This window comes from Primulina tabacum, chromosome 4 (genome assembly GCF_025594145.1).
Source record: "Primulina tabacum isolate GXHZ01 chromosome 4, ASM2559414v2, whole genome shotgun sequence".
Classification (NCBI taxonomy): Eukaryota; Viridiplantae; Streptophyta; class Magnoliopsida; order Lamiales; family Gesneriaceae; genus Primulina; species Primulina tabacum.
In genome coordinates this window covers 41,745,071-41,764,198 of record NC_134553.1, presented here as the reverse complement: position 1 = coordinate 41,764,198, position 19,128 = coordinate 41,745,071, and the positions used below count along the sequence as shown (strand labels likewise).

At 33.5% G+C, this 19,128-nt stretch overlaps 1 protein-coding gene and 1 non-coding gene across 2 annotated transcripts; one reads left to right on the top strand and one right to left on the bottom strand.

The window, feature by feature from the left end:
• Positions 1-8,593: 8,593 nt before the first annotated feature.
• LOC142543990 (small nucleolar RNA R71) lies at positions 8,594-8,699 on the bottom strand. Its single transcript, XR_012819960.1, has one exon. It is a non-coding gene; the product is annotated as a small nucleolar RNA R71 (small nucleolar RNA).
• Positions 8,700-13,605: 4,906 nt separating this feature from the next.
• LOC142543279 (protein DJ-1 homolog A-like) lies at positions 13,606-18,684 on the top strand. Its single transcript, XM_075650445.1, has 8 exons — positions 13,606-13,808; positions 13,877-14,077; positions 14,364-14,513; positions 14,609-14,788; positions 17,143-17,223; positions 17,673-17,873; positions 17,955-18,095; positions 18,329-18,684. Exons 1-8 carry the CDS (start codon positions 13,650-13,652, stop codon positions 18,533-18,535), a joined length of 1,320 nt encoding a protein of 439 aa, XP_075506560.1. The 5' UTR covers positions 13,606-13,649; the 3' UTR covers positions 18,536-18,684.
• The last annotated feature ends 444 nt before the right edge of the window (positions 18,685-19,128 follow it).

Sequence of the window (19,128 nt, the reverse complement as noted above, 5' to 3'; positions counted from 1 at the left end):
TTACCTTTATTAGGTAAGTCCATACCAAATTGATCACAAAATTTACCTAATTGTTTTTTCTCAAGTAAATTATGTCTTTGAATTTGATTATTTAATTTTAATTCATTACAGAGAGCTAAACCATATTTTATGCAAGTATTAATTAAATTTTCATAAATATAATTTTCGTATGGAATATTAATCTCATCTTTTCTTAAAACTTTTCTAATTCTTTCAGCAAATAGAAAAGGTAAACCATCTATAAATTTAGCTTTCCAGAAATTATTATTACAATCTGGCATCTCATATATACGAAATAAAAAGGTATCTTTATAACATCTAAAATCAGTAAGTGTTTTACATTTTAGATTACTTAATAAAGTACGAAATTTTTCACTATCATCTGTGAATTTACCAGTAAAATGTTCAATTATTGTCATTATTAATGAATAAACTACATTTTCTGATTGAATATTGTTCTCAATTTTTATTGAATTTATAATATCTTCTTTTTGGAATTGATTTAAATAATTATCCCACCAACCTTTAAGTTGGCCTGTAAATCCTGATATAATCATCATAGCAATATTTTTATCAATATTGCCTGAAGTTTTACACACAGTACTATACATAAGCATTCTATGAGTAGTATTATAAATTTGCTTATCACAATATCCATCAATATTCCATTCATAAATACTTTTTCCATTATAACTATTAGCAAAAATATATTCTTGTTCTTCAATAAGAACATTCATGGGAGTAGGTCTATTATAATAATATTTGTTTTGGGTAGGTCTATCTGCCCATTTAATTTTATTAATTTCTTCATCAGAATGATTCTTATCATTGTCAAACTCTTCGTTAAGAGTATTTAAATTAAGATTTTTAAATTTTTCTTCTAACAATTTTTCTATATCAGAAACAGAAGATTTAAATTTAAAATCTTTTATATCTGGAGGGGATTGAATAGAAGAAGTAGCAATAGAAACAATATTAGTTTCTTCTTCTTTGTTTTGAATATGAACATCTGGTTTAATTTGATTAATAGCCAGAATAATTTTATCAATACGATCCTTTAGAGAAACCATTTCTTCTCCTATTATCGTAAGATATAAATTTGTATAATTTTGTTTTTCAATTATCTGATTAATATGCTTAACAGTTATCTGTAACATATCATTATCAAATAATTTTGAAAAAGCAGTAAAATTTAAAATTTTATTATTCTTTTCTATAATAAAAGATTGTTGAGGAGGATAAACAGATTTTTGAATCTGTCCAGAAGAAAGTTTATAATTTCTTTCAAGAATAGAAATATAATCTATAATAAATGTTTTAAAAAACCAAGGAACAAAATGAATCAATTTATTCTGGTTTTCACAATATTTATAAAACTCTGAAACAATAAATTCAAATTCTTCTTCAGAGAAACTTTTAAAGTACCAATATCTGAAAGATTCCCATTTGGGTAAATAAAATTCTGCATTGATCTTTGCTCTAGCAAGAGATCCTTTAGTAAAATCAATCTTTGATTTACTATCCATTAAATACTAAAATTCATTTCTGAAACTGTATTAGTTTCTCTAACTTTTTGAAAGTTACTATTATGAACAATATTGTTTTGATTAATGATTAATTCATCTACTGTATCTTGTATAGAAGACTTAACATCTTCTCTTATATGAGAAGTAGAAGCTCTAGAAGATTGATGAACATCCACCATATAATCTATAGGTGAAATAAAAGAATGACTAGATTTTGATCTAGCATATATAGAAGATGGTAATAATTTTCTTTGTTCATTATTGAACTGTATTTGAACAGATACTTCATTATTTTGTATAACTTGTTGTAAATCCCTATTTATTATAGGATTTCTAGGAACAGCTTGTTCAATTATCCAGTTTTCTGGAAATTCAATTTTTTTCCATTTTATAGATCTACGGGTTGTAATATTAGATCTATTAAAATTAGTTTATATGAGAATAGTTTCATTTAATTTTTTATCTATTCTTTTACACATAGGATTCAGTGTAAATAATGGTTTATAATAAATACGATAACAGATACATATAACTTCTGTACCAGGAGTATAATTATAACCATGAGTTTTAACATTTAATGTTAAAGAATCTAATATATTTATATCAGACAAAGACAAAGATAAATTAGGATAAACATCAAAATATACCGGACCATGAGCCAGACTAGATTGAATTATTCTCATAAGGGATTGTTTCCAATTTAAATTTCTATCATCTCTTAAATCTGCTATGAAACTTTCTGGTAGTCCTTCTAAAGTTAAAGGTCTAAAAGCAATTTGAATTAAACTTATATGAATAAATCTATAATTTTTCCTATAAGGAAATATATCTTTATTGTTTAACAATCTAATAACCATCTCATCATTATGAAGAGGTATCGAAGATTCTGTAGTTTTAACTACTTGTTTAAAACCAATTCTTTCAAAGGTTCCTAACTTATAGATCATTTTAGATTCTATCTTAGGAATAGTCCATTTATTCAATAAATCTAAATTTTCAGGTAAATCACATTCTTTATTTAAACTGTTATGAACAGTTTCTTTCATACTGAAAATATTCATTTGAATAAAAGTGCTAAAGTATTATCCAGACTATTTCCATGGCTCTGATACCATCTGAGGCTTGGAGTCAAAGTGAGGAATCTGATACGTGGCTTTGTTATACCAAAAAAATAGTTGTTAATTAATCAATGAATCAATTTTATATTCCTCCAGAATATTTCATGATAATCATGTACATATAGTAGTCTAAATTGCTAACATTATTATTTAATTAGTAGACTCTAAATTTAATACATAAATAATTATGAACTCATTGCAACCTCAATAGATAATCAGACAACGCCGATGTGTTGATGATACAATTCTCGTTTATATAATTAAAAATTACAAAATTTTCCATTGATTCATTTTTTAAAGCTGTCAGTTTTGTAAACTTTTTCACTAAAACAGGTAGTTCAACTCTTCACATTTAAACAGCTAACTTCCACATCTTCTATTACATGGAATCAACTTGTAAACTTCTTTATCAGCAATCTGTTTGATCTCCATTAAACTACAGTCATTAAAATCAACTTCTTCAACTTGACTATCTCAACGGAAATACATAATCCAATATTTGTTACCCTCAATGGTTCAGGGATATAGCTAGCCGTGAGTTCACAACTTCATATGATTCAAAATAACATTTATTCTTATTCGAACTTACGCTGATTAGCCTCATTTTTTTTATCAGCCCCTTGATCAAGAACTTCAGAACTTAAGTCTTATTGCACTCATAAGATCATAATAAGAACTCAAGTAGCATCGTCTCATGATCTCTTAGGAATTACTAATAGTGTGCAAACACCTTAAGTTATGGTTAGCATATAGTACGGTACATTCAACTCATATAACTCAATTGAATATACAATCATTGGTATATCGAGAGTTGCAAATGAATTCAATACCGACGTGATATTTCTTAAAGTAATAATAGTGATATCGTATGTTCAACTAGAAAAACACATTTTCCTAAAGCACATGTCTTTCTCTAGTCATATACTTCTTAAACTATTAATTCATCTATTCACATAGGATATTTTCACCCGTAGGAGAGCGGAGAATCACCGACTACAATGCTTTTTTTCCTAGGTATTTCGAAACTACACCCAACCCCGCCAACTGATGACCCTCAATGGAGTTGGTAAACGAATCAAAGTACATGCTAGTACGTAGAGCTTCTACAGTCGTCCAGGGTCAAAGAAATAATGGTATACAACCATAACAACATATTATTCCACTCGATAAGTATTAGAAAAATGAATTTTGTACCCATTTAGAATCGATAAAATAATTCGAACGAGTTACGTGACGAACAAAATTATTTCTCGATTACTAATTAGTGTGAATGAAAAATTAATTGAGGTCGAACTTTCTCGAGTGACAATATTGAATCGAAAGGATTATATATATTATTGTATTGTGATATTATATATATATATATATATATATATATATATATATATATATATATATATATATATATATATATAAAGCAATTGTGACGCTTCAATTGAAGATGAGCCATTTAGTGGCTGAAAGGTCAGATATATTGGGACAATTAATTTTAGTTAAATGATGCATCATTTTATGAAAATGCATGTCTTTATATTAAGGCTTTTTACATAAATAGGACTTCATTCATTTGTATTCAACACACAATTTTCATTCAATTAATTTTTTATTCAACCTAATTGGTAATCGAGAAATAATTTTGTTCCTCACATAGCTTGTTCGAATTATTTTATCAATTTTAAATGGGTACAAAACTCATTTGTCAAATGACATGACATATTTCATGATTTTCCGCTGTTGTGTTTGAATCCAATCTAGTGGAAAATTCAAAAGAATTCATCGACACCCAAGGCATGTTTGCTCCGAAAAGAAAATGTTCTCTACCTATATCCCGATTAGTGGACGACAACTTTTCATGTGTAGCTCTACTACGTCAAAAATCGTGGGACTTAGAAAGGTGGTGCTCAAGGTGACATCCGACAAGGAATTAACTCTTATTGATGTGCTACATGTTCTAGACATTCGAAAGAATCTTTTGTCTCGATAAGCACTTGTCAATGCTGGATTTAGACTAGTGTTTCATTATAGTAAATTTGTACTATATAAGAATGATAAGTTTATAGGAAAATGCTATCTAGAAAAAAACTTTTTCAAACTAAATGCGATGAATGTACTTCATAACATTGAAAGTATTAAAAATACCAATTTTATTTACTTGGTTGAGTCGTGTGATTTATGACATGATCGTTTGGGTCATGTAAGTTATAATCCAATATGTAAGCTAGTAAATTTAAATTTATTGTGTTCAATTACATAAACAAAAAAGCGCAAATGTGAGATTTGTGTAGAGAAAAAATATACAAAAGCCTTGTTTCCATCTGTTGAAAGAAATACAACTCCTCCAGAGTTAATTCACATTGATTTATGTGATTTGAAGTTTGTGCAAACTAGAGGAGAAAAAAGTAGTTCATTACTTTCATTGATGATTGCACGATGTATTGTTACGTCTATTTGCTGTGTAACAAGGGAAATGTTGTTGACAAAATCATTGATGAATCATGATTTATCTCGATTGTTTTCAAAACTACGGATGCGACCACGACCACGACCATGACCACATCCACGACCTCGACCAAAACTTTGTCTACGAATTTGATTTTGGTTTCCATGTTTAAATTCATTTTTAATTACAACATTTACTTTTGGAAATGCTGTTGATCCAACGGATCGGGACTGATAATTTCTCATCAGTAGCTCGTTGTTCTTTTCCACCACAAGAAGACATGCAATAAGTTCAGAATATCTCGCAAATCCACGCACTCTATATTGTTGTTGTAGAGTTATATTTGATGCGTGAAAAGTGGAAATTTTTTTCAAGCATTTCCGATTCCATAACCTCATGTCCACAAAATTTTAATTGCCAGATAATTCGATACATTGCCGAGTTATAATCACTGACTTTTCTAAAATCTTGGAATTTTAACGTATTCCATTCATCACCGGCGGTCGGAAGTATAACTTCCCTTATATGTTCAAATCTTTTCCATAAAACCATGCAATTTTTTTCAATGAGATATTCACATTTTAATCCTTCATTAAGATGTCGAAGCAAAAATATCATAGCTTTTGCTTTTTCTTGTTATGATGAGATAACATTTTCTTTAGTGGTCTCATTTAGACCCAATGACTCAAGATGTATTTCTACATCGATAGTCCATGACATATAATTTTTTCCCGTAATATGCAATGAATTCGAACTTTGCCAAATTCGACATGGTTGTACTAAAAAAAATAACAATGCGTTTTATTAGTTAAGTTCTAAATCTATCAATATGACAATAGAAAGTAACGGATAAAGTACAAGCACACTTAAAAATAAAGAAAAAACGTGAGACAGATATTCTCCGATAAATATAAGGCTATTGAGTATAATAACCAAAATAATTATACAAAATAACCTTCAAAGAATCATCATCTTCTTCTTCTTCGAAAAATTGATGAAGAAATTTTTTTAGGAAGGAAGAGTAAGTTTGGAGAGATTGAATGTGTGTGAAATTATATTTATAGGGCAAAAACTAACTGTTTATAACCATGTATACAAATACAAAATCTTAAAAAATAAATGTATGTATATGCATAATTTTATGGTAATAATATGATTTATATAATATTAATCATGTTTAAATAATTATGTATATCACATCACATTATTATAATGAGGTGTCAAATACTCCTTTTATATAATATTGAGACATTATTCAAATATATATATAATTATTATATAACCCAATAAAAATATATAAACAGTGAAATAATCACATTATATTACTATAATGAGGTGTAATAGACTCATTTTATGTAATAACATGATATTATTGATATAGGTGGATTCTACTTGTTTTTCATGTCATGTTTTGTCGCATTGTGTTGCATTTATCGTTTAAATTGTATGCATTTTGTCATATTTTAGAATAAATTATGTTTTATTGTTAGTCATGTGTTTAGTTGGCGAAAATGCAGGAGATTCGTGCAAAACTGAAGATCAAAGGGAGAAATTCGAGAGACCTCCGCCCGGGCGCACATTTATGTCCGCCCGGGCGCATCCAAGGCATGAGAAAAAATAATTTTTGCGAGAATCATCCGCCCGGGCGGACACTTATTTCCGCCCGGGCGCGCCAAAGAAAAAAGAAAAATGAAAATTTGCGAAGACCACCCGTCCGGGCGGAAACTTATATCCGCCCGGGCGCGTCAAAGGAAAATTAAAAAGCTGAATCTGCGAAGACCTTTCGCCCGGGCGGAAACCTATGTCCGCCCGGGCGCGATTGTATTTTTGAAAAATATTTTGCGTGATTCCTTGCCCTATTTTCTGGAGGTAGATGATATGGAAGGGGTGGGAGGCACGATTTGACATCATTCAGACATAATATTTCGCAGCCGCCACAAGTTGGAGAGAATTCTGCTCTTGGATTGAAGATTTGAAGATTTCCGGGCATCGCTCTTCGTGTTTTTCGTCAACTCTAGTATTTCTTATTTAGTTTTTATCATTTGAACTTTGTTTTATTTAGTTTTAATCATGAATTCTAGTAGCTAAACTTTATTATTTGTTGGGATTTAAGGGGATCCTACCCCAAACTTTGATCTAATTAATTTATATTTCGATTGTTGCGTTATTCTTGATTATACTACTGTTTTATCGTGTTGTTAAAGCATAGCTAACTTTAACAACGTTTTTATATTGCGAGTGAGTTCGAGAGAATAACTTGTGATAAGAACGAGTAGTATAATCTGTGGATCTACAATTTACATAGATATATGAAATTGGATACGCGCCGATAGTCATAGTCCCGAGGGTCGAAAACTAGGGGATTTCATAAATCGACATGCAATTCACTCTTGATAAATAATTAAAGACATTTAATTACTTCATTGAGTAGAATTAGTTTGGCATAGCTCGAGAGAGTGTGTTCAATTGAATAGAAAATCCTGTCGGAGGCATACAATAAATATCGAACGAATTAATTAATTAACGAGGGGTATGTGAACCGATAATCCCAAAAAATTCATTTCTCATTGAATTTTTAATCAACCATTTTAGATATTAGATTTCATTAATCAGTTCTTGAATAATTTTATTTGCATGTTTAGTTGATTATAGTAGCAATAAAACAATCATTCAAATTTTCGTTGCTAAAGATTTAATAACTGAAAATAATAATTGTTAAATATAGTCTTCAGTGGAACGATACTCGTACTCACGTACATTATACTATTACTTGACATCGTGCACTTGCGATAAATTTTGAGCATACAAAACCATATTTTTATCAAAGATTTAACAGTGCAAGTTTTGCTCGATCAAGTTTTTGGCGCCGTTGCCGGGGACTGTTAAGTCACAATTTTATTTTTAGTTATTTTCTTTAGTATTCTCTATTTTACTTTGTTTGACACCTTCGATTTCTTCACAGATATTTCATCCAGTGCATGCCAAAGTCACTTGACGTGGAGCTTGAGCAGTTTGACCCTGAAATTGAAAGAACTTTCCGCAGGAGAAGACAACAGCAGAGACTGAAAGAACTATGGAGAGCCACGAGAACGATCATGAGGAGGAACACCATGATGCTAGACGTGTTGAGATGCCATGCCGCATACCGATGCTGGAGTATGCCCAACCTTCTTTGGATGGAGCACGCCCCAGCATTGTGAGGCCTATGGTGCGGGTAAACCAGTTCGAAATCAAACCAGCTCTAATTCAGATGATTCAGAACACAGTCCAGTTTGGAGGATCTACAGTAGATGATCCAAACACGCACATCGCAGATTTTCTTGAAATTTGCGATACGTTTAAATTCAATGGAGTTTCTGATGATGCTGTTAGATTGCGTTTGTTTCCTTTCTCCTTGCGTGATAAAGCTAAAGCTTGGTTGAATTGTTTGCATGTAGGTTCAATCACCACATGGGAGGATATGGCGAAAGCGCTTCTCATCAAATATTTTCCTCCATCTAAGACCATGAAGCTTCGGGCAGACATCACCACCTTTGCTCAATTCGAGCAGGAGTCGTTGTATGAGGCATGGGAGCGCTTCAAAGATCTCTTGCGTAGATGCCCACATCACGAGTTGCCACTTGGGTTAGTTGTTCAAACCTTTTATTATGGTTTACTTACTCCTAATCGTACTATGATAGATGCTGCTGCATGTGGAAACCTATTGAGGAAGATTGTTGAAGAGGGATACGAGTTGTTGGAGGAGATGGCTGCTAGCAGCTATCATCCTCAATATGAAAGAAACAATCAGTGAGAGGGGAGTCACTTCTATCCATTCTTTTCTTTATCGCATTTCGTTTCGTTCAGTTTATTTATTTTCGTTTATTTCTATTTCTGTTGCATGTTTAGGTCATATTGCATCTGTTTTGTTATGCACTATCTGTCTCTGTTCTATCGTCTGTTGCATTGGGGACAATGCTCGACTTTAGTATTGGGGGGTGGATGGGTGTTGTGTCGTCTTTGTCGTGTTGGTGCTTTGGTCGTATTGTTCGTTGGCATGTAGTTTTAGTTGTTTTGCATATGTTTGTGTGTCAGCCGACAATGTTTGGAGTAGTACATTGTTAGCCAAGGATGATTAGAAAGTGATGAGACATGCCCTGTCTGTCGTGTATTCGCACACCTTTAGCACATACTATGGTAAAGACATAAAGTTTTATTTAAAACATTGAACTCTCTTTGCACAAATGTTAGAACTAGAAGCATGCATGATAAGATGGTGAAAATTTAAAAACTAAAGTGGGGAACGAAGATGTTTGAAGGTGTAAATTGAACTTGACGATATTCTCTTGAATCGAGGTATCTATCAGCATCATAAAAAAAAATAGTTGCTGATGGATACTGAGTGCAAAGGAATAAAGGAGAGTGATATTTACACTAACAGACTGATTTAAATCTCTGACAATGGTTGAGAATGGATCCCTCTATCATTTGTGATGCTAGGACTAACAACACACACACACGTTCAGGCTTTATTTGAAACGATGTCTAGACCAAGGGAAGTGCGAAGAATTGTGCTTTTGTGATGATTGACAAGGGAATATGTTGAGTTTTGCTGAGGCTAGTGATGACTATGAATTCACTGTCGAGCTAATTTATGTCATGTTTCATTTTGTCTTGTCACCTATTTTGCTCGAGGGCGAGCAAAAGGTTAGTATTGGGGGGTTGATATAGGTGGATTCTACTTGTTTTTCATGTCATGTTTTGTCGCATTGTGTTGCATTTATCGTTTAAATTGTATGCATTTTGTCATATTTTAGAATAAATTATGTTTTATTGTTAGTCATGTGTTTAGTTGGCGAAAATGCAGGAGATTCGTGCAAAACTGAAGATCAAAGGGAGAAATTCGAGAGACCTCCGCCCGGGCGCACATTTATGTCCGCCCGGGCGCATCCAAGGCATGAGAAAAAATAATTTTTGCGAGAATCATCCGCCCGGGCGCGCCAAAGAAAAAAGAAAAATGAAAATTTGCGAAGACCACCCGCCCGGGCGGAAACTTATATCCGCCCGGGCGCGTCAAAGGAAAATTAAAAAGCTGAATCTGCGAAGACCTTCCGCCCGGGCGGAAACCTATGTCCGCCCGGGCGCGATTGTATGTTTGAAAAATATTTTGCGCGATTCCTTGCCCTATTTTCTGGAGGTAGATGATATGGAAGGGGTGGGAGGCATGATTTGACATCATTCAGACATAATATTTCGCAGCCGCCACAAGTTGGAGAGAATTCTGCGCTTTGATTGAAGATTTGAAGATTTCCGGGCATCGCTCTTCGTGTTTTTCGTCAACTCTAGTATTTCTTATTTAGTTTTTATCATTTGAACTTTGTTTTATTTATTTTTAATCATGAATTCTAGTAGCTAAACTTTATTATTTGTTGGGATTTAAGGGGATCCTATCCCAAACTTTGATCTAATTAATTTATATTTCGATTGTTGCGTTATTCTTGATTATACTACTGTTTTATCGTGTTGTTAAAGCATAGCTAACTTTAACAACGTTTTTATATTGCGAGTGAGTTCGAGAGAATAACTTGTGATAGGAACGAGTAGTATAATCTGTGGATCTACAATTTACATAGATATATGAAATTGGATACGCGCCGATAGTCATAGTCCCGAGGGTCGAAAACTAGGGGATTTCATAAATCGACATGCAATTCACTCTTGATAAATAATTAAAGACATTTAATTACTTCATTGAGTAGAATTAGTTTGGCATAGCTCGAGAGAGTGTGTTCAATTGAATAGAAAATCCTGTCGGAGGCATACAATAAATATCGAACGAATTAATTAATTAACGAGGGGTATGTGAACCGATAATCCCAACAAATTCATTTCTCATTGAATTTTTAATCAACCATTTTAGATATTAGATTTCATTAATCAGTTCTTGAATAATTTTATTTGCATGTTTAGTTGATTATAGTAGCAATAAAACAATCATTCAAATTTTCGTTGCTAAATATTTAATAACTGAAAATAATAAATGTTAAATACAGTATTCAGTGGAACGATACTCGTACTCACGTACATTATACTATTACTTGACATCGTGCACTTGCGATAAATTTTGAGCATACAAAACCATATTTTTATCAAAGATCTAACAGTGCAAGTTTTGCTCGATCAATTATATATTAAATACATACACAATAAATAAACAGTAACACAATAAAAATATATAAACAGTGTAATAATATAATCATATCATGTTATTATAATGAGGTATCATAGACTCTTTTTATATAACAATATGATTTATATATTAAATATATACACAATAAGTAAATAAATAGTAAAATAAATATTCTTATTTTTGTCTATTATTACCTTTTACTTGTGTTTTGAATCTTGGAAAAATATAGAGAACTTTAGAGTTTCGTCCTGATAACGTGTTAAAAATAGTCTTGGAAGACATTTCGAACACTATATTCTCCAATGAGCTGGAAAAGCTCGTGTTCTAAGGATGTACACACCGATGAATTAGATCGAGTTTGGTATTGAACCAAGGGAAAACACTCGAAATAATCCTTCGTTGAGAAACACTGATATATTTTGTATATCATGTGTAACTGAATAACTGAAAAAGGGTAGATCAGTTTTTGCATTCATCAGTTCAGTTGTCATGGTGACAACTGAACTGACGGATACTCTTGCTGATCCAAACAGTTTGAAAACAATAGTTAAACAATCAAATACAAAAGATATGTTTATGGATGTTCGGAGATTTCAACTGCTCCTATATCACCCCTTCTACCACTTCGGGTAGGATTCACTAGAATACTTTGATTAATTACAACAAGGGTAATAACCCACCCAGCTTAGGACCTACCCACTGCTTAACTGAACTCCTAGACTAGACTGAAGACAGCACCTTTCAGTCAACACTTGTTTAACGTCTATGTGAGAAAGACTACATACACAAGTTTATTGTCTTTGTGCAAGACTATATTTGAGTGGTGGTGTGTGTGTATGTGTGAGAACTGATATCCGAAAACTACCCGAAAATGTTCTCACACACTGAGGAAAATATGCTTCTAAACTAAGCTGATATGGCTGAGTATTCGCTTTGGGCAAAATGCTTCTTGTAAGCTGATAAGTAAATAAGTGTGTCATTTCTTTTTATCTTCACACACTTTAGTATGTGCTCTCTCTCTCGTTGCTGATGATCTTGATCTTGTATATATAGAGGCATTGAAACCGTACTTCAAGACTCATCACATGTGATCGTTGCAGCTTTGAATGCGTTCCTTGGTATATGTGTCTTGACTTTTCTGACATGCCTTCAGGAATCTCTCGGCTTTAATCTTTGCTACAACGTCCATTATTGTACATTTGATCGCACATAAGTTTGTATCTTTGTGCGTAGCTGGAATCCACTGAGATAAGCTTGTCTTGATCTGCAACTGATGTTCCTAACTGGTCATCTGAACGGATCCTCAGTTGGGCTGGTGAAATCAGTTGACTCATCAGTGAAACTGATTTCACTCTTTCAGTTGAACTGGTCAGCTGGGTTCTTCATCAGTTAAACTCTTCATCAGCTGGCCGGGCTTCTGAAGGTCTTCTGCTGAATCATCCATCAGATGGACAGTCAGTTGAATTGTTCTTTGATATGTCAGTTGAACTGATTCAGTTTGGTCGATCAGTTGGTCTTTTCTGTTAACGTCTCGATAGCTTCAGTTTTACATCGCTTAACTAATCAGTTCGAAGCCTGATCAGTTCCAGCTACCTGCGCACTAAGGTAAATCATTAGAATCAAAATAGCAAGTTTTGTTAAATTACACACTTTATAAATTTTTCTCCACTCAATTGTGTATCTTTTTCACAAATTGAGCGACCTATTTATAGAATCTCTTTGAAAATAATGTAAAAATAATTATATAATTAAATACAGCATCACACACTAATTCTCAACATTTCCAACTCTTATTTTCAACACCGTCAACATCTTTTATAAAAACGTTTAAATTTAAATATTAACATTTTATTAAAAAAATATTTCGTCCTACAAAGTTTTTTAAGATCTTATTTCTGGAAAAAATAAATTGGAAAATTAGTTGCATATTATTTTGATTCATACCACAGCAGAATTTCGTAATTTTTTTTCTATCAAAACTCTTTAACAATTATTTGTATCAAATTCTCCGTTTAGACTTTAAAAAACAATAGAAATTCTCTATTTAAACGCCTTACTTGGGTTTTATACTATATTATATATATTAAATTAATTTCGATATGTTATACATTCATCGTAGACATTTATATGATAATCGATGAAATGTCACTAATCTATTAGATGTGACGAAATATAAAAAAATTATATTTTTAATAGATAAATGTCATTTCATCGATAGTAAAACATATCTAAATTATATATTTTAACAATCTCTAGAATTTTGATATAAATATATTTTTTTTGTGTTTAAATTTAAACAAAATACGAGAGAATGGATTTAAATAATTAATAGTTTCTTCTAAGATTTTCTTTTCTTCTCTTCGCAGTCAGTCGCACACGTTGCTTATGCAATTGCAATGGCGGCTTTAAATTTACGCCACCTCACCCCTCTGTCCCCCTATTTATATTCTCTCGCAAAGCGACCCCGTAACTTATCATATTTACGCTCTCTCCCCATTTCTTGCAGTCGAACCAGACGTTTCTCACTTTCGATCATGGCTTCCGCTGCTAAAAAGGTAACAACTTTTCCATCACTCCAATTGTTGTATCGTGTTACACTGTAACTCTGTTGTTTCGTGTGTAGGTGTTGGTTCCTGTGGCGAATGGAACGGAGCCTCTGGAGGCGGTTGTGATGATAGATGTGCTGCGAAGAGCCGGCGCCGATGTGACGGTGGCTTCGGTGGAGAAGCAGCTACGCGTTGATGCTTTACACGGTGTCAAATTAGTCGCCGATGCTCTCATTTCGGATTGTCACGATACTGCTTTCGATCTGATATCTCTTCCCGTACGCTATTATTTTCTGTTCTTTTACTTTGTGTGTGTGTTTGTGTGCGCGTGCTCGCGCCAACAAGGAAACAATCGTTTTGTGCAACTATTATTGGTGCCGTGTTCCATTTCATTGTTTTTTTCTGTTAATCTGTTTTGAAGATCCCAAAATGGTGGTGAAACAGAATGGCATTAGATACCTAAGTGCGCTTTCCTTTATTTCTCATTGGTTCGCAGCAGCCATTTATTTTCATCATAACTTGATAATTTGTTTCCTGAAATTTAGTACCAATGATATGGCATAGGGAGGAATGCCTGGTGCAGCCGCTCTTAGGGATAGCAAAACTTTGAAAAGCTTGGTCGAAAAGCAGTCTGAAGAAGGTCGGCCATATGCTGCAATATGTGCTGCTCCTGCTGTTGCACTAGGGTCGTGGGGCCTGTTGAAGGAGTTGAAGGTATCAAAATATCAAATAATATGTCTGTTGCCATACTTCTACAGTTTATGTGGAAGACGTTCTCTAATGATTGGAACTCTTTATTCTTTTGGCAGGCAACTTGCTATCCACCATTTATGGATCAATTATCATCCAAAGTTGCCGTTGAATCCAGAGTGCAGCAAGATGGCAAAGTTGTGACTAGTCGTGGACCTGGAACTGCATTTGAGTATGCTGTTGTGCTGGTTGAACTGTTATATGGGAAGGAAAAGGCTGATGAAGTTTCAAAGCCTCTGGTATTGCTACTTTCCCTTCTGATCTATGTTATTGAAAAGTTGGGTTGTAAATCACAGATAGCATAAGTTGAAGGTTTCTATCACTGATACAGAAAATTTCTAAGATACAAGGAAAGCGTGTGAGAACCGAATCTTTCATTGACATAATTATTAAGTTGTAAGGAATTTGGGTATAAGATTTCTTTTGTATTAAATGAGATATGATATGGGAAATAATTATTGATGATATCTTTGTGGCCTAGACAATTATATCTACCTTAAGGCATGCACAATTTCGAATTTTGGGAAGGAAATATGGCAAATTGGTATAACATACAAGATGCAAGAAAATAAGATGAAGTAATTCAAGGAGATCAAGGAATTTAGGGATGATATTTTCGAAAATACATGGAATTTGGGCAAGATATTTTCGAAAATAATGGAGAGCATTGTTTAAGGAATAAATCACTTCACTTGGCCACGATATTTTCGAAAATATGGCAAGGATTTTGGAGTCAAATATTAGGAGATTTGACATGAATTTTGGTATGATTTTAGTGCCAAATTTAGCTCAACCCTCCTCACCTATAAATACCACACCACCTCTACTCATTCTCTACCCCATATTTTCGAAATCCCTTGCTGAAAAATCTCGAATTTCAGCAGCCTTCCCCTGGCCGAAATATTGCCCAAAAATCGTCCAAGAAATTAAGCCGAAGTTCTGTCCGAAGGAGGAGCAAGAAGTGATCCAAACCAAGCCGTACACTCCACGTTTTTAAGTGCATCCATACACTGTAAGTGGGCTGTTTTAAAATTTATAATTTCGGTTTATGCATATGTGAGAAATTTCGGTTTTCGTTGTTTTAAAAATACGGTCGAGCACCGTCGTTCCGTCTATACGTTTTACGAAATTTTGGTACGTTATATTTGACACTGTGAGAATTCCCTGAAAATGGGTGGAATTCCAACATATGGCCCTTAACAGTGGGATAGAACTGTTTTATGGCCTCGCCCCCTTAGAGGATTAAAACTTAGGGACTGACGTCAGTAAACCGTTGAAAGGTGAAAAATCACAGTGTTATTACGTTATGGAATTTACGTTACGATTATGAAAAGCATGCTGTACGTTATGATATGTTTTGAAAATGTTATTAAATTGGTTATGTTGTGTTCAAAGTCCCCCATTTACTGAGTATTCCCAAAATACTTACCCCCTTACAACCCTTCCCAGATAAGTCCGAAGAACAGCTTGAGGAGGAAGAGTCGGGAACAATTTTGGGGTTGGTGATTTGCCGAATTAGTGATAAGATTTATTCTGAATTTTATGATTTAATAAATTGTAAGACGCTTCACATTATTTACTATTTCGTTGGATTTTGACATTGTAAAGACAATATTTATTTCATTGAAATTATGAATTATAAACCGGTTTCGGTTTAAACTGTGCTACAAAGGCTTGTTGTTTTCAATTGTGTGATTGGTAAACAACGCCGGTGTCAATCCCGAGTTTTGGGGCGTGACAAAGCGCTTTTTGCAAGTGTTAGGTACAATGCGTTGCAAATGTTGATGAGTTGTTAAAGTTTATGGTGGTCGTCCGAATTTATTTATATATGCTTGGCACTTCGGATAGTGTTATTTGGTCATTTATAAGTTGGTGTTAAGTTGATCCTCGCTAAGAAATTCTCTCTTGCCACCCCCAGCTGTGAGTCTGAACTGATTTAATGGTTTGTAACTTCTCATAGTACATTTTTGTGGCTTTGTGGGATATGATGCTTGTTGTAAGGAATAGCTGAAGCAAACAATGCTTTTTACAAGTGAAATTTATACTCAAATTGGGCTGTAATACAGTGTTAATTTACGAGAGAGAAATTTTAAACGTATAACTTTTGTTTTATGTCTTCATTCCGATTGTATTACAGAGTTGTAAATTGTATTTCATTTTTAAGTTATGCTCTTTTTGGCTAAATTCGTTTTCTGATTCATTAACTTGAGCAAATAAGTTTGTTGTACAGCATTTATAAACTTTTTTTTTTGAAACTGATGGCTTCTACTTTTCCATTTAAAGGGAGTTTATAGTGAATAATATAATCTGGACTGTTTTCTCTGTTAATTTTTAATGAATTCTTTTGCATCGGAACGTCCAAAACTCCAATTGCTAGGACTTAAAAATGATCTTCATGTGTTTATGCTTGAATACTGTGCAATCAATAATTTGTGCTGCTGGTTTATTCCACATTCATCCCAGCATCTCTAATTACTAACTTCAGATCTTTACAAGTAAAGAGTGCCTAGCTAGTAAGTAGGCACATGGTCTGGGGATTTTTACCAAAATTTGTGATATATTTCTAAGACATCTAACTCATTTTTTTATCCAGGTCTTGCTTAGCAATCATGGGGATGAATATACCTTTACTGAGATAAATGCAGTCAAATGGATGTTTAATGATTCTCCCAAGGTAGCTAATATTGTATTTTATATTGTATTATACATATATCCCATGATTCTATCTATTTGTTTATATTTTATTTTTTGTGTTAAATTAATGATACCTTACAGATATATCTTGAAAAGATGAGCAATAAAATACAATCTCTGAATGTGAATCTGCAGCTTACTGGTTAGGTTAGAGTTGCTCTGGGAACTGTTGGTCTGTTTGTTAAAACCCTTATTTTATGTTGTATATTGCATGATGCGACGAGATGGCATGCTATCCATCATCGTGAATGATGTAGTTTATACTTTTTTCTTCTCTCTTTTGAATCACTTGTGATTGGAGATTAGGGGAGAAGAAGAAATGTTACAGAGAGCCGCATATGGAGAGGGCTCCTAAGATAAAATTGGAGGCATAATTTACTTCATGAACAATAGTCTAGCTCAGAAATTTATTTCCATATTCCCTAACAGGTTCTTGTACCCATCGCTAATGGAACTGAGGAGATGGAAGCTGTTATTATAATTGATGTACTCCGACGAGCAAAAGCTGAGGTGGTGGTGGCCTCTGTTGAAGACAAACTGGAAATTTTAGCTTCAAGGAATGTTAAACTAGTTGCTGATGTACTTCTAGATGAAGTCATAAGTCATTCATATGACCTTGTTGTTTTACCTGTAAGTTGGCCATTAAACCACATTTAGCAGATTTATGTCGCAAAACACGGTATAAATGTTTTAAATTTGCCATTTGAACAGGGGGGACTTGGTGGTGCTGAATCTTTTGCGAAGTCAGCGAAGCTGGTAAATTTGCTGAAGAAACGGAGAGAATCAAACAAATTATATGGAGCAATATGTGCTTCTCCAGCTGTGGTTCTTGAGTCTCACGGTTTGCTGAAGGTAACGTGTTAAGATACTCAGGACAGAACCTAGAGGGGAGGGGAGAGCTTTTGGCAGTTATCACTACTCAATTGTTTTTTTTAAAAATTAAGTTTTCGGTTGTAGTTTCTTTGTCATTTTCCAGTCAATTACTTTAGGGTGTTTGGTAGGCTTCACGGCAATATAAACTCTCTTAAAATAGTTTGCATAGTTCCAGTTAACTTCCTCATAAATCTTTGCTGGATGTCTCTCAGGGTAAGAAAGCTACCGCCTTTCCGACTCTGTGCCACAAACTCTCGGACCCGAGTGAAATAGAAAACCGGGTGGTGATTGATGGGAATCTGATCACTAGCAGAGGACCAGGAACTGCGATGGAGTTTTCGTTGGCTATTGCCGAAAAGTTTTTCGGAAGAGATAAAGCCCTCGAGGTTGCCAAGACCATGCTGTTTGTGCAGCACTAGAGTTCTTAGCGGCCATGACAATGTTTTGTGATGTATGTGGCCTGACGGCTGAACTGTTTTACCGACAACTAGTTCAGAGCAATCAGAATTACGGTGAGATTCCCGTGTGATGTGCATTGAAAAATAAAAAATCTTGTGTGTTTATGTTATCCGGTTGCGCAGAGTGTGTGTATTTTAATTATTGGTGTGGATAAAGTTGAAAATTTCAAATTTAGGGTGAAAGGAACAAAAAAATAACTGGGAAATACTTATAATTCCGTAGTGAATATGGATAGTATTGGTTGGACTATACTTCAATTTTAAATTGTGATAAATTTAGCGTATAAGTATGTATCAAAGATAAGTTTCTTGAATTTTGACATATTTACGTTATATATTGCTGGGTTCATAATTTTAGTGTTTGGAGTGAAGCATTTTTTTACTTCAGATCAAGAACTAAGCGAAATATCGGTAGTACACTTATTCATTGAAAATTAAATTGGTATCTTGTACTTCTTACTTTTATGTAAGTACACGAAAACTCTCCACCAGAAAATCTGGTTAGTTGATGCATTTTAATGATATTTAGTAGATGAATGATTGAAATATCAACT